The 16,608-nt window shown below is 35.5% G+C and overlaps 2 protein-coding genes across 2 annotated transcripts; one reads left to right on the top strand and one right to left on the bottom strand.

Moving 5' to 3' along the window:
- Positions 1 to 499: 499 nt before the first annotated feature.
- On the top strand, positions 500 to 7,012 carry LOC132797296 (glutathione S-transferase theta-3). Its single transcript, XM_060808971.1, has 4 exons — positions 500 to 886; positions 4,189 to 4,475; positions 4,565 to 4,700; positions 4,767 to 7,012. Exons 1-4 carry the CDS (start codon positions 769 to 771, stop codon positions 4,946 to 4,948), a joined length of 723 nt encoding a protein of 240 aa, XP_060664954.1. The 5' UTR covers positions 500 to 768; the 3' UTR covers positions 4,949 to 7,012.
- On the bottom strand, positions 5,960 to 13,941 carry LOC132795500 (uncharacterized). The gene is given in 6 exon segments (XM_060806239.1): positions 5,960 to 10,772; positions 11,799 to 11,942; positions 11,944 to 11,995; positions 13,118 to 13,165; positions 13,167 to 13,276; positions 13,912 to 13,941. Coding segments are annotated over 6 exon segments (1,965 nt in total). The 3' UTR covers positions 5,960 to 9,191.
- Between the last annotated feature and the right edge of the window lie 2,667 nt (positions 13,942 to 16,608).

Here is a 16,608-nt window from a genome sequence, read left to right on the forward strand (position 1 = left end):
CTCATGAATAACTAGAGTAAATAATTTAGTATACAATCAAAAAAAAAAACATCAACAAATCATGAATAAATTCAGTATTGAGAAATTATGAAATTATGTCTATCTTTTCTTGGTGGGATATTCAATTTAAACAGATTAACTAATCGAAGTACTTTAACCATTAGTGAAGAAATAAAGCAACACACTTTCGCTGAATTTTCTGTTGTAAAGTTGTGCAGTTTTCCACACGCAATGTCTCATAGGACTTGAAGATACAACAAACCGAAATTGCTGCCGCTGCCGCTGCCCATAGATAAATTCATGTCAACTTGTAAACATGTAAACAAACAACCAAAACACAAATTGTGTAGCGCAAGCGCAGCCATCGCACAGATCGAGAAATGCGCTTTGTCTATGCATTGCGTTGCTTTGCGTTGCGTTGCGTTGCGTCGTCTCGTGTCGCGTAGCCGTAGCGTTGCTTTTAAAATGCCGCATTCGTCGATGTTTTGAGCTCAGTCTGAAAATAGCAGTCATAGATAGAAGATATTCGTGTGTTCGTTTCAACCAGTCCAAGTGCGCAGCAGGGTGCTGAAACTAGTCACAGGAATTTCTTTGATTTGAAATTGAACTTTGTTTTTGTTGTATGCATTATTTGTATTTGATTTACATAAAAATACTATCCGCTATATTCAGTGTGTCGTGAATTGTGTCCCAGAGAAGTCGTCACTTCGCAAGGAAAAGCAAAAATTCAGTGATCCTAAAAGCGCAATTGAAACTTGAAACGACAAAATGTCGCAGTCATTGAAGTTCTATTTTGATTTCTTAAATCAATCCAGTCGGGCATTGTACATCTTTCTGGAGGCATCGAAAATCCCTTTCGAGGCGATTCCCATTTCCATGGTCAAAGGTGAGTTGAGTACGTGCCCAAACGCACGCACGTTACAAGTCAAAAGGTCAACCAGCTGGAATGGTGAATACTCAAGACTGAATATGGAACACTGAATACTGCATACAAATGCAAATCCAATCGGAAACGGTTTTTAGTGTTTCGAAAAAATTTTCCACTAGTTTTATATTCCGCTTATCAAGTTTTCAAAGGGAAAGTGAATTATGTGTGTGCGTGTGTTTTTTCTTTTATTTTGATTTTGTTTGTGTTTTTGTATTTTCGATACTCACTCGCAACGCACAAACAACCTGTGTGTTTTGGTTTTTGGTTAAGCCGATCGATGTCGATGATCTAATTTTAATAATATTGCAGGAAATCAAATTGAAACGTAAAAGAGTTTCGATCATCATTCGGTTGCACATGAAAATCGTTGTATATCTATTGCGTAATGGTTACCGGTTTCTTTTTGCATGTTTCCAAATACCATTTGACAAATATGTTAAGCGTATTTAATTAGTAACTGATATCCAACTTTGTGTCATATGCATATAGCATATAGATAGAGGAAGAAAAGTAGCTACCACAATTGAATATAATCTTCCTCTTTAGAAAAGTTGCTTACAAATATTTGCCTATTTACAATGGATCGACATTAAGCTATATCAATAGATAGATAGTTATTTTTGTTATTATTCTGCAATTTAAACAATTGTATTCAATGTGTGCATTGGTAATTCTTATTATCATATGAGTATCAGAAAGAGCGCATACAGAGTTGTTAATAAAAAACAAGCGCCAAACGAATTTGTTTATGAGCAAATGCACACATTCATTTAACTGAATAGATTTCTGTCAACAAATATCTTTGTATGTATGGTCCGGTTCTTTGCGAGGGTTACTCTTTATATATCTAAATTATATTTTGACTTTAAAATGTCTCAAGTTGAACTTAATTCGGCATACTTGAACTGAGGAGGCAACAGTGATTTGAAACATTAACCTTTACGTTACCCGATAACTAGAAATATATATATTTTATGCATTCATTTCAATATCCAGACACAATTGTCCATCTTCACGTTTTAGGGTAATTCTTTGGCTTTGTTTACAATCAGATGATAAAAGTAATAATAAATAAATAAGTAAATGAAAAACAATAATAATAAAAATAATATTTGTTATCAAGATAGCTTTCACTTACTACAGTTCGAAATATCGTCGCTTGACAAGAAACCCAGTTTACGACCCTCGAATTCAAACATGCGAGCAAGCACAAAGTGTGAGAATTTCTTAGTGTCGATTTTGTATATTTGCAAATGCAGCTGTGTGTGTACAGATACAGATGTGTACTGTGTATGTATGTAAATATAAAAAAGACACAAACAAAAACGAGTATGTCACTCGCCAAAGCAGTGGGTAGAGTATTTTGTTGGTCTGTGGTCTTGCCCAAATGCAATGAACTTGATCAACTGAATTCAACACGAATCCCAATATTAAATTACGATATTAGAATTAAGTTTAATATCTTTCCAATACTGAGTTGAAAACTATCTCACTTAGGCTTGCTCTAATTTTTAACAATAAATTTATTATTGTTAACAACTCATTATATTCAGATTCTCAGCTAATTTTCTATATAGCGCTACTTTGCTTAATGAGTTACTAACATCTGCACAAAAACAATGTACCCCAAATAAGGGGAATAATACGTTGGATAAATAACAACAATTATTGTGTTGTGTTTGTTGAACTGCGCGTGCGCAAATGCCATTAATGCCAGGTGAAATATGGCTAAATATACTCTCTGTCTGTAAACAAAGAAGTCATACAGCAGAATACTATATGTATATATTTAAATGTCTGTATGAGTGGGTATGCGTCTATATGTATTTTAAGTATATTGTATACCCATGGACGTACTTTGCACATTTAATAGGTACTTAAATATAATATAATAAGCAGCCTTGACTACTTACTACAATGCACACACATACATACGAATGGATAGAATCGTAGATAACCGACATTTATTGTAGATACATATATACATATTTCGAATTTATTGCTAGTCTCTATCTCTACCGTATGCAAATCAAATCTACGATTGTTGCTTCCTTAAAGCGCAGTTGCAATTGCACTTTACATCGTAAGTCGAAAGAAATTTAATAGCAACGGGTTTACTTAAGTAGCTATCTATACCGCTTCCACGCCCCAGCTGACGCCAATCAAACGACCCTGAGTTAGTGCATTGAGCCCCCGAGTCGAATAGCAAAAACGTTAACGTTACAAGTCTCGAAAAACTCTCGACTCTTGGCACTTGGCTATTGAGAACGATGCCAGCCTTGGCAAAACAAAAACATAAAAGTCTACGACTTGTCTGCAGTGCGAATCGAGAAACTGACACTCGTAATATAACAATTTATTACTATGCAATCTATACTTTTGAGGTGGTCAACAAGATTATTGTAGCTTTGTAAATGTTTAACCAATGGACTCTATTTATAAGTAAAATATAGAAATCATATTTTTCAAATGATCGAAATAAGAATAAAGTGATAAAAAGATGCAGTATTTTCATACAAATTTAACCATCGAATATTCCAATCCCACCTTTAGTATTTAGTATAAATATATTATGTATAAAAAATAAATATAGATAAATAGTAAAATAGTAAAACGGTATAAAATATAGTATTGCTTTATAAAAATGTATCTCCTTCATTGTAAGAACAATGAAGTAAAGTAATAGTGGGCAATATTAAATTATAGAAATTTTACCTTATATGTTCCAACAAAAGAAATAAAGAGAATAGACTTGATCTCTTTACTATGGAACGATTATTAAGTAAAGTAACAGCAGGCTAAAAAACAAATATTATATAAAACAAAAACGCTAAAAATATATCATACTCGGTATATCAATGAAGGACTAGATTCGATATACATATATGATACATATAATATAAATCAAAATATGCCAGATCGTCAGCCAAAGCAGCTAAGATCCAATTGCAGTATACTTTAAAATAATAATAATAATTCATATATGTATATACTAAAAACAATTTTGTTTAACAGAAATAATACAAATCAAGTTTTAGAATTTTAAGCGCATTGAACACAATTTCCAAGAATTTCAGTGAGATCGAATTATTATTAAAAGGTTCTAAATTAAGTGCACTTGACTTGTTTTTAATTTTCTTAAAAAATCGTAGCTCGTAATTCACGGTCACGCGCACTTGACTTCTTAATACAATTTTAAAAATGAATTCTCAAATCGAGAACAACTAACTATATTTGTTTAATCTTAACTATCTTTCAAGGTGAGCATTTGACGGGTGAATTTCGTGATAAAGTCAATCGATTCCGCAAACTCCCCGCTATTACGGATCACGGCTATCAATTGTCCGAAAGTGTGGCCATATTCCGGCATCTGTCACGCGAGAAACTTGTGCCAGAACATTGGTATCCTCGTCGTCAATTGGGACGCAGCCGAACCGATGAGTATCTGGCTTGGCAGCAGACCAACATGGATGTGGCTTGTACCGATTACTTTCAGCAAAAGTGGCTAATTCCGCACCTGCAGAAAACGCGTGCATCCGACAATGCGGTAAGATATTTGGGCAGTGATTGAGTTTAACATTATATCTTCAATATTACTAATCTTCAATATTACACTCACTTACACTTTAATTGTAGCTTAATGTGGCTGGTAAGCATTTGGATGGCACACTCAACGACTTTGAGCAATTATTCCTGAGTTCGCACAAGTTCATTTTGGGCGAAAATATTTCATTTGCGGATCTTAGCGCTATTTGTGAAATTGATCAAACCAGTGAGTAGTATTTTGGGTCGTCAAAATGATGGCTAAATATTTAATATACAATTTTATAACTTGCAGAAAGCGTTGGCTTTAGCGCCTTCAAGAATCGCCACAAGCTGTCACGCTGGTACGATCTAGTTCGGGATGAGTTGGGACCTTATTACAAGAGTGTTCAGGAGCAGTTTGATGCGGCTCTGAAGCAGAGCAATCAGCGGGAGCAGCGGCAAGGCGAAGTGCAAGCTCAGGCCTTGAAGCAGTGAATAAAAGTGGGGAAGAAGTGTGGGTTATAAGTTGTTATTTTAATATTATTTAAAAGAAACAGACGTGGGGCAGCATCTTCAAAACGATAATAGAAATTATTCTGAAATTAATTATTATTATTTTTTCCCCTTTTTCGAATTAATTTAATTTGTAAGTACTCTCGTTAATTGTTGATCTATCGTCAATCTCAAATTGTTACAAAATATTAAATGAAACAATCAATTTTCATTTTAATATTTCTTTATTTGTGTATTTTATTCTTATATTATTATTATTATTTTGTTTTTTGTCGAGTTATTGTTTAATAAGTTGTTTTTACATCAATTCATTTTCGCATTTTCGAATGTATATCTTGAATGACCATTTATTGCACAACTTGTTTTAGTTCTATAGCTAAGAATTAGATAAGCTACAATCAATTTCAGGAATATACAGTCAGCCGAAAAAAAACGATTTATACATTTCTGACGTAATATTATTATGTTCTTTCTTTTGCTTGTTGTAATTAATTCATATCATATATATTGTACGTATAATATTAATACAAAAAAAAATAAGTATTTTTAACCAGTAAAGCATCTTATAAAATAATACAAAAAATGTGCACTTAAATTATTCGTTCAGAATGCGCGCAATTCACATTAAATTCCCGAAAATGGCAAATTGTGCAAATCTATTATTATTTGTTTATATTTTCATGTCAGTTTCTAAACATCATTGCATTGTTCACCAAAGAATTTGATGAACTCAGCTCGTGATGGGAATATTTGTTGGGCTGACTGACGTTCAAATGAAATTTAGTTGCTCTTCAATGTTTGTCATTGCAATTTCGAAATATATACACATACACATATTTAATTGTTTATTATCTATGCTCTCATCATAATTCTTAAGCTTGTTCGAAATACATGTCGTCGATTAATTCTTCTGTTGCACATTATCATTATTGATTGTTTACATATTTTTATCGCTTTTTTTCATTTTTTTGTTTTGTTATTTTTTGAAAGGCACTGCTGCATTGTAATTCGTCACTTTTATCCATTATTATTATATATTCTGTTCAGATCTTATTTATTTTTGTATATAATACTTTCCACTATACTTAAAATTGTTTCCGGTTTTATTCTCTCCATAGTTTTTAGGCGGCTTCTCTGTCTGTTTTCTGTCTGTCACCATCGAATGTGCAACAGTGAATGTGTGTGTTGTATTAAAACTCTTTAGATTAACATATTTGTTTATTGTAGATCTAATGTAATTATCTCAATACCCTACAATAAATGTGTAATAAAAATGTTCTAGCAACAATTTGGAGTGTTTTCTGAGAGCACTCTATTGCATTTTTTCTTGTTTCTTGTTTCTTGTATGTACGTAGACCCGTTACCCATAGGGTACATGTGTTACAAGTATTATAACTTAGTGACAACCGCAAATCTATGTAACACGCTGAAGGAGGCGCCTCCGACCTTATAAAGCAAATGCACATACTATGTTATATATATATTTTTTTATATTCTTTTTGAGTAATCTGTCTGTCTGTCAGAATGAACACCTAGATCTCAGAGACTATGAGATCTATAACTACAAAATTTTGGTGACAAAACTCTTTTGTGTTGCACGTGGATCAAGTTTGTTTTTTCTTCGTATAATTTGATCAAGCTCCCTTCATTACAGTCACTACATTCTGTATGAATCCTCCTAATATGGCGATCGAACTTTTAGGTTTGTTCAAGAAACAATTTTTATAGACTGAATATCGGTTGCAGCTGGCACCGAGTTCAGTTTGCTTTGGTCAGACTTATTTTTGTTTGTATTTTCGAAAAATGAGTAGCGGGTATCTGTCAGTCGAGCATACTCAACTGCAACTTGCTTAGTTGTTTTCATTTAAATTTTGTGCTCATCCTATCATGTTTTGCTTAAATTAGCTTTTAATCGTGATCAGTGCTTCAAGTCATTAATTCAACATTTTGCATTTCTCACAAAAGCATGACAACAATTTAGTGGAAACTGTTCGAATACAAGATACTCTTAACCCATGTGTTACCCTTTTTAGTTGAAATTTGTAATTGCTGCTGCTTATTTTCATGTTGCTGCAACAGCTATAAAATTAATCAAATATAATTTTTTAAATGACAATAAATATTATTGAAACAATTTTAAATGAATCGTCACGTAATGCATCAGACGAATAAACCTTTCATTGAAAGTCAAACAAAATTAGACTTGGAAGTTAATTTTGCAGTTGCATTAGAAATTGGAAATTTCAGGGCTTCTTTGGACTATTAAATTGAAGATGTATGGCATATATCTCTATTTGTGGGCTGTGCGTTGAGTCAATAAGGATTTCATTCGTATATTTTAAGCAACTATTTGATTAGAGTATCGACATTATGGCCTCAGAGTATTCTGGTAGTTGAACAATCTCGACTAGTTCGCCAAATACAAGATTCAAATGTAGTAATTAAGAAATTAACATCTATACATCATACATATGTATATACATATATACATATGGGTGTGTACATGCACACACACACACACACTCACATAGATGTACAATATGTATGTGCGATTTGTTTTAAGTTAAAGTAGCCAATAAAATATAAAATTATTACATACTACATACACTAAGATAAAGAGCTACATATATAATTTACATACACATATGAAAAATCTTCAAAAGGAGGTCTCACAATGTACATATTTGACATACATAAATTCATTTTTTGTTTTTTTTTTCGGTGATGTAATGTAATTTTGTTAAGCGATACTAAATTGGCAATTGGTTCTCACACACGTATATCTTACATATAGTATCAGCATATTAGAATACATGACAAACAACAGATGTGTGAAGCATTCTTTTATCTCGGCTCTTTGATTGTATGCTATGCTCAATTTTATCAGAGCCACCTTCTGTATTTGTTTCTAGATTAGTTCGGCTAAATAAATATCACTGTTGACAGCACTGTTCAACAAAATCCACAAATCACGGATTGCTTCAAAGAATGCAATTCTTTGCGAAAAAATGTTGCATACTTTTCTGCGCAAACCGATATTATTGAAGAGTTTTTTGCTTCACGAACACAAATATCGACAGATGCTCAGTTATTTATTTAAACTGCTGACGACCAAACTTTCATAATGATTGTATTGTTACCTATTATTTGACTTTTAAATATTCATTTTGAATTTATATGAATCAATTATTTTCTGCATCGATTTATTCTCAACTATTTTTGCTTTGCAAAATATTCATCATTAGTTGAGCATAGCTTCAAAGAAGAAATTTGCAATCTTATGACTTCACATTCGTGTATTTTCATATTCAATATTCAGATGCAATATGTTGGGTCATTTGTGTGTGAGTGTCTTAGGGCTGATCCTTCCGAACAAGATAATGTTTTTTCTATTTATTTTTGTGTTTGATAATTGTGCGAATGTTGTCTAAATCATATATTCAGCGATAATTATTCTGACTATTTCGGCAAGTATTGTGGAAGTTGTTTCTTTAGTTACTCAATTCGTGATTTTCTATGTCCCAAATGTCAATATTCATTATGGTTTTCTTATATTTTGATTTTTTCCATCAGCTGCTTTCAAATTTCGCCTTAATCCATGTTCAATTGGATTATCATAGATTAACTGGTTGTTCCAGTTTTTCGTATGACAAAGGCACCAACAAGTAGTCAGTTTAAGTCCAGTATTGTAATTGTTTCATAGGAACAATCGGTCAAACAGTATTTTGCTAATGCTAGCTTACAAATCACAAATGAGAAAAGAATCAGACCACTTTTAAGTTTGTTCTTGGTATGAAAATTCGTTTTGTAAATACAATAAAGAAAATTAAAGGAAGAAATCGAATCTGAAACTAATATGAAAGCAGATTCCACAATCTTTATAATCATTGGGTTGCCAAATAAAAACTTTTAAACTATATATAAAATTAACCGGATAACTATTTTCTTAAGATTGATTTTTAATAAATAACAAAACAAAATTATCGGAGTAAATCAAGTTTCAAACGAAAAAGCAAGTTTTTAAGCAATCGAAAAATATCCGTTTCGTGAACCGCATTCTGGTTCAAATCCAAGCTAAAATTGGAATTTACTGCCTTGCTTGATGCAGCTCGTTGCGTTTATCTTTGGGGACTCAATTGGCCTCAAAAACAGGCCCATCTATTTACCGAGTGTTCTACAAACTAAATATCGTATTTAAGGTCATTTATTATGGAGTCTCTTCGCATTATTCATACTGTTCTCCATGTGCCTCATCGATGGCCTCGTCCTCATCGTGCTCATTGAGCAACGGGCTGTCATCGCCAAAGCGATTCGGCGGCAAGCCGCTGGCCGGTGTTGTTGGGGCCGAGCGTGAGATCCAACCTTTGCGCACCACGCGTCCACGATTGACCAGGAAACTGGTGGCACCGCTTGCCACATTGCTGACGGGACTCTTGAGCACACAGCGCTGGGCGGATGAGGAGGGCGCCACAATCGCAGCCATCGGTATGTACAACGCTTTGTTCGGCGGCTTCGACACATTCAATTTGCTTTTGCTTTTGCTACTCGTTATGGTCATTGGCATCGGTGTTGCTCCCGAAGCTGAAGCTGAAACTGAAGCTGACGCTGAAGTGGAGTGCTGATGTTGTTGTTGTTGTTGTGGCTGTTGCTGTTGCAGTGTTGAGGGTCTTGCCATGGGTGTGGAGAGTGTGTGCTGCAGACGCGGCTTGTGGCCACCGCCATTGGCAAGCAGCAATTGCTCATAACTAACGCCCGCCTGCAGATGCCTGATCTGATCGAGTATTTCGCGCACCTCATCTGTGGGACTTGTGGCCTGGGGCGGTGAGCCAGGTGTGCCGATGTTCGAAAGGCTGCTCACACCTGAGACCGAGACTGTGCTTGCGGTTGTCGGTGCGGTGACTGTGGCACCCGCCGCCTCCACTCCGGACATCGACATCAGTTGGCAGCAGTTCTCGAGGCTATTCAATGGATTCGGCTGCACGCAGCCATTGCTATAGATGACAGGCGTGCAACCGGCTGCCAAGGCCAGGCTGCACAATGATGTGGCCTGTGTGGCGGCGCCACTTGCAACCTGATCGCCGCCCACATCCGTTGGCGCTGTGCCGCCCAAGCCGGCGGCGCAACTGTTGTTCACAAATATCTCACTAAGGCTATTGATGCTGTTGGCCATATAGCGAAAGTGTTGATCGCTGCGCGATTGCAGAAATCCACCTCCACCTCCACCTCCACCTCCACTTCCAACTCCTACTCCAACTCCAACTCCGCTCAATTGACGCATTTGATTCCCTGACTCGCCGCCAATTGACGAATCATCTGGTGAAAAGTGTCCACTGTTTAGGGCGTGTGTTGCATTGAAACGCGTACTATAATGCGTCCCATCCACACTGTCGCCCAGCGCCACAGTCGCGTAATGTGCCGGTATCACCTGATGATGCCTCGGCTGATACTCCAGCTCCACCAGCTGCGAGGCGGATCGCGGCAGGCCGTACATCGGCGCCGCCAGCTGCGAATTGCGCACTGGCTCCGGATGTGAGATGCCACCACCTCCGGCAGCATACTGCAGACTCAGCTCGGGGCTAGCGGCACGAGAATATGGAGGTGGAACCAAGGTGTTCGCCTCGTTGGCATTGCATATGAAGCTGGAGCTGAGGGATTCCTCGGTGCTGGCTGCACTCAGGGATCCCGCAGGTCGCACAATATAGTTGCGGAAGTATTGCACCATCAGATAGCTGGAGCCAGCGTTGCCTTTGCTATTGTCGCTGTTGCAGGTGAAGACCAGAGGATACAGATCCGGTTTTGATGTGACCTGAAAAGAGGCAAATAAAATTCATTAATTTATGAAAGTTTTCGAATTCATCAATTGCCTCTTTTCACTGTTAAACATTAGTTATGATATGAAATAAAATATATATTTTAAATATATATAAATATAATATTAAAATATGCTCAGTTAAAGCAAATATTGCTAAAAAAAAGTCGATATTATGTCAAGGAATAAATTCTAAAATTGGCATCAAAATTCTACAACAATTCTATATAGAATATATTAGAAATTCATGAATATATAATTACAGGTAAAATTTACAAATCAAGATAAAAAATAAAGTTTAAATTAAATTAAAGTCAATTCAATCAGAGATAATAAAGATTAAAATTTATCAATAAATCTAGATTGAACATGTTCGAAATTTAAGAATATAGTGTTCACTCAGTAATGAAGAATTATTTTGAAGACATAAATTTCAAATTAAGATCAAGATAATTTATTTTAAATACTTAAATAATTATTTTTATGCTTTTTATATTTTCATACTAAATTAAAGAATTTCGGAATTAAAAAAGATTGCCAAATTAGAACGAGTTAGAAATTTAAGAATATATTATTAACTCCGTATTACAAAAATGTTGAAGTTATATTGAAGACAATAATTTCAAATAAGATCAAGGATAAAATCTTATTCACTCACTCATTAATGGGACAATTTCTATATTGAATTGTATCAAAAATACCAAATCAATATGAAGTTGTCTCTTATTTAGATTATTTAAATTAAATAACCAAATAATTTTTCTTACGTTCTTTTACATTGGTTTCTTTAAAATTTTATACTTAATTTAAGAATTTTAAAATTGGGTATTAATCGATATAATTGATAAGCCGCTTCGTATTAAATTCAGCGTATCCAATCAGCCTTTTGTTCAGTGTATCTTCTACTTTTAGCTCACAATATAGAATGTCATAACATAGAAAGCAAATCAACGGATATTTTTGCATAGTCATATCGGTTAAGAATCACGCAACACAACCCGGAAGCTAATGCTATAGACTTACCTCTGTGTACGGCGGCGGCGGATGATGAAATGAATTGCAGCGACTGTATTGCGGAGGTGCATAACAGGAACCCGCGGAATCTCCCTCGGATTGTGTGTGATGATGATCGTTGAAGCCCCAGCCACAAAGTGTGCGTCGTTTTTTTCCACAAGGAATAGGCACAAAGAATGGCTAGGATGATGGCAACCACAACGCACCTACAAAGTAAGAAGTCAGACAGAGCAAAGATTAGAGATGGAGTCAAGTGGTTGGAGATTCTCCCTTAACTGTTCGGTTTGTAGCTGCCGGCTGTGTATGAAGAAACCCATTTGAAAGTGCAACTTTTTTTTTTTTGTTGTGTTGTACGGTTTTGGTTTGCAGCTTGCTGCTTGCTGCGTTCGTCATCGAATGCCAACTAAATGGTCTGCTATAGTGTACGAGTAGTTTGCTTTTTGGTGACTTGAGATTTGATTATGTACCACCAACAAACCAACATATGATGTATGGCGGGGGGTAACACAATGGACAGTACCTCATTAGTTGCCAATAGCTTTTTGCATTCTCTTCCTCTGTCTCTGTGTCTGTGTCTGCTCTGCTCTGCTCTCCTCTGGTCCGTTCTGCTCGGTTCTGTTCTGTTCTGTTCTGTTTGGGGACTTTGGGGCTCGGTCGACTTGCATAAGGTCTTGACTTGACGTAACTCAGTCAAGTTAGGGGGCACCTTTGCTGCCAATAATAATATTCATTTCCATACTCGTTCTCATACTACACAGAGAGAAAAATGAGACTCTAAACTGCAAATTATAAAATTGAGTTTAAAGGGGAAACACTTTTAATTTCATCTAACGCATTAAATACGTAATTAAAAATAAGGTTAATAATGATGAACAATAATAAAAAATATTAAATATTAAAACTGGAATACTCTATCTCAAACTGAATTAACAATATCTTTTATATTTTTCTCTCTGCTCTATTCAATAATTTCTTTTGATAATGAATACTCTTATTAAAAAATAAGGTAATCGAAAATTTACAAAGATCACATCGAATGCAGGTCAAGTAAGGCATTTTAATATATTGCAAAAGAATCGTGATGGCTCAATTGGAAACGGATTGATTTTTGCTCTCTCTGTATACTACACACTCTATGTGCCGCACAATGCCAATTAGCTCCGGCTGTGCAACCTTGAACGCAATGCAGCAGAGCATCATCGTCATCGGGGACCCTGAGAGCCTGAGCCTCTAGACCCGAGACCCGAGCAACTGTGATGATGTTGACACTGACGAAATCTCTCTGCCCTCATTGTCTTGTTGTCTCACTGTCTGTCGCACACACTTACCAAAAGAACCAGTGGCTGATGAAGAATAAGTTCAGTACGTGCTCTGACGGAGGGGGGCAATTGACGCGGTCCACCTTGATACGGCGGACAGCAACCCTGGGTGCAGCATTCACGTGGCAACGAGCAGATGTGTCCACCTTCACAGAAACGCGCTGTCACCTGTGCCAAGTAGAAATAGATTTTATTATAAGCATTTCGTTATATTTGTTATAATAATGTGCATAGAAGAAATGTGGGTTAAGCACTTGACATTCTTGATTCTTGATCGAAACTAACAACCTTCTATCTACTAAATTGTCATGAATATCTACATTGTTGGTATGAATATCTTTCTTAAGTTTCTAGCTTCCTTATTGTATTTGTTTTCAATAACAAATTAACCAAGTTTTTTTTTTTGTTTACAAAGTATGTCTTTGCCAGATCCTTAATGGCTTGGAGAAACTATGGCGAACAAAATGAATGTTTCTTTTGAAAGTGAACTTATAACTCGCCAATATCCTCTTGCATTTGAATATTGATGGAATCGTAAATATCGCTAATCGCTACCGATCGCCATCAAAACGATATGGCATGATCTATGAATCGAGCACTTGTAATGAACAAGAATAAATAAATAAAATTCCGAGGTTTAAGTCCAAAAATGATATTCCTATACCACAGTGCGGAGGCAGAAAAGGCAGTAATGTCCTTTTTTTTTAAAGTGACGTGAATACGGAGAACAAATAAGTTTGATTTGAATTTGGACACCTCAAATTTATGGGACTTGAAATAAATTTGATATTTTGTCGAAAAACAATGAGCGCGCCTAGAAGTATGCAATACATTTTTTCAAGGTCTTGCTTCTTTGAGAATTTAAAATGTATTTGAAGGCATCGTAAAAAATGCATTTGGAGGTATAACTATTTAAATGTCTACTATATAAATATATAATATAAATATCAATTCAATTATATTTTCGGTACAATGTTAACTGCTCAATTTATGTGCTTGGCGTCTTCTGTCATCGAATTCCTTACATCAGAAGCACTAAAATTAATAACACAAACCACGTAAACTTTTTGATGGCTAATTATAGAACAGTAAATGATACTTGAAGATGTAAATTGTAATATTTTTCTGAAAAACTGATAATTTGTACTGTCCGAGATTAATTTGTGATGGAAAAAGTATGTAAAATGTTTCAGATAATGAGCCTACACCATATGATAAACTGTCTTTAACCTTAATGAAATCTTTGGCATAAAATGTTTACAATCAATGAATGTATATTACATACTATGTACATACACACATACATCTAAGAAGGGAGGGAAGGAAGTGTACTCACATGAACTGGCATCAAGAGTAGCAGATGAAAAAGCAGCGGAAACAAATGGATCATCACAGAAGCAAGAAGCCACATGGTGGCTTAAGCTCAGGCAGCAGCAATTGTTGTCCAACTGGCGCCAAATATTCTTCTTTGGGGTTGCTTCGCTTTGCTTTGTTGCTGCGTGGGTTTTCGTTCGGTTTGGGGTTGTTGTCTACTGGTTAGTTGATGATAATTAAGTTGGTGACGATGATGATGATGATGTTGCTGCAGCCTCCTTCGTTTTGAAATGTAATTTGTTTGTCTGTGTTCGTGTCTCTGTTTCTCTGTGTGTACAATATTTCAGCTGCAGATTTGTTTGTGCTACTTTCTTGCCTTGCTCGATGTTGTTTATTTGTTGTTGTTGTTATTGTTGTTGTTGTTAGCTCGCTACACACACACTATCACAGTGGGACACACACGCACGCCGCTACATATGTATGCATGTATGTACAGGGTGTTTTTTGTTTTGTCCTTGACAGACAATGCCATTTTTCCCTGCATTCTTTCCGTGTGTCATCGGGTGAATTGCCTTTGTTTCTGTTTCTGTTGTTGTTGTTTCGTGCTATCACAGTTGTTGCTGCCGCGTTCGATGGACGATGTCGTCGATAGCTAAACTGTATAATTATTGCAATATTATTCACTTTATCTTCAGCAAATTACTTTGCATAGTAGATGACAACATAACGAGTTACACATTCACACACATACATATATGTACATATGCGCATGCACACACACATACACTTACATATATTTGCAAATATACACATACACGTAAAGTAAAGTGAAGGCAAGCAGCTTGTCTTTAACAATAACAAAACTGCTTTTATTTCTCGGTATTTCTGTTGCTTTTTTACGAACACACAGATACACACTCCCACTCACACACCCCCCCACACACACACACACACACTTAGTGGACACAAAGGGGAAAAAAGCGAGGAAAATTTATTTTTGCTTTTCTTTTTTATGCTTTCAATCTTCGCTGCACACTTTTTCACTGCATTTTACTTCACAAATTTAAACTTTGTTCAATACTCGTTTGTAGCTTGCCAAAAAAAATACCCAAAAAATATAAATGTTGCCTCACCTTGAAGGCATATGAAATCCTGGCTAACAGTCACATAAAACAACGACTACGACCACGACAATATATATATATATTTATATATATATATAAATGTATGTGAACTGGAGCGAGCGAGAACGAACACGTAGATGTCGCAGACAGTATTTCCTTTTGGAAAACGCAGTTTGGAGTCGACTTTTTAGTACGAAATTTTTATGTGTGGCTCCAAGTCGTCGACAATCGAAAGTCGAGCGTGGAACGCCCACAGCAACAACTGAAAATGCTTGCAAAAAATTCCAAAAGTCGAAACAGCGACAGGCTTGCCAAGGTACTTGATATTTTTGCCTGCTGATAAGCTTTTGCCAAGGGACAACCCTTACAGCTGGCAAAAGCTTATCACGAGCTTTAAAAGCTATTTTTAGACCCAACTATCGATTTTCCTTCGCTTATTTTCCTCCCTTTGAAATCAGCTGGTTACAGTTGCAAACTAATAAATAAAATAAATGGAAAACAACTTTCGGAAAATCTGCGAATATTGAAGCTAAACAAATACTTCATTTGAATTAACATTTTATAACTACTTCTGTACATATACTTATAAGTATTTTAATTTTATTTTAGTAATGCAAACTTTAAACGGAAACCAACACAAATTCGTATCGAAGTTGGCAAGCGATGTGTGAGTGTTGTTATCAAAGAATAGCTATGTATGAAATTTTCTAAGCGTATACTTAATCCGCATAGCATCTACAAATGTTCATGGCATGTATAAAGATGTACGTCTTTTTAGATAAGATTTATGCTAGGAGAATAATATACATATATTAATATCTGACGTATGTAGTATATATTCTCGTTCAGTGTCTCTATTTGTAATTGTCTGACTGTCCGACCAAATAAATATCTAGATATCAGAGACTATAAAAGGTAAAGTTACCAAGTTTTGCGTACTGCAAATTGCACTACTAGTTCTAAATCAAAATATGTACTACAGAGTTGAATCTGTATATTTATATTTTTCATGATTTCTAAAGGAATCCACACAAATTGAAAAGCATTCTAAAGAATCCGAAA

Source organism: Drosophila nasuta, chromosome X (genome assembly GCF_023558535.2).
Source record: "Drosophila nasuta strain 15112-1781.00 chromosome X, ASM2355853v1, whole genome shotgun sequence".
NCBI lineage: Eukaryota > Metazoa > Arthropoda > Insecta > Diptera > Drosophilidae > Drosophila > Drosophila nasuta.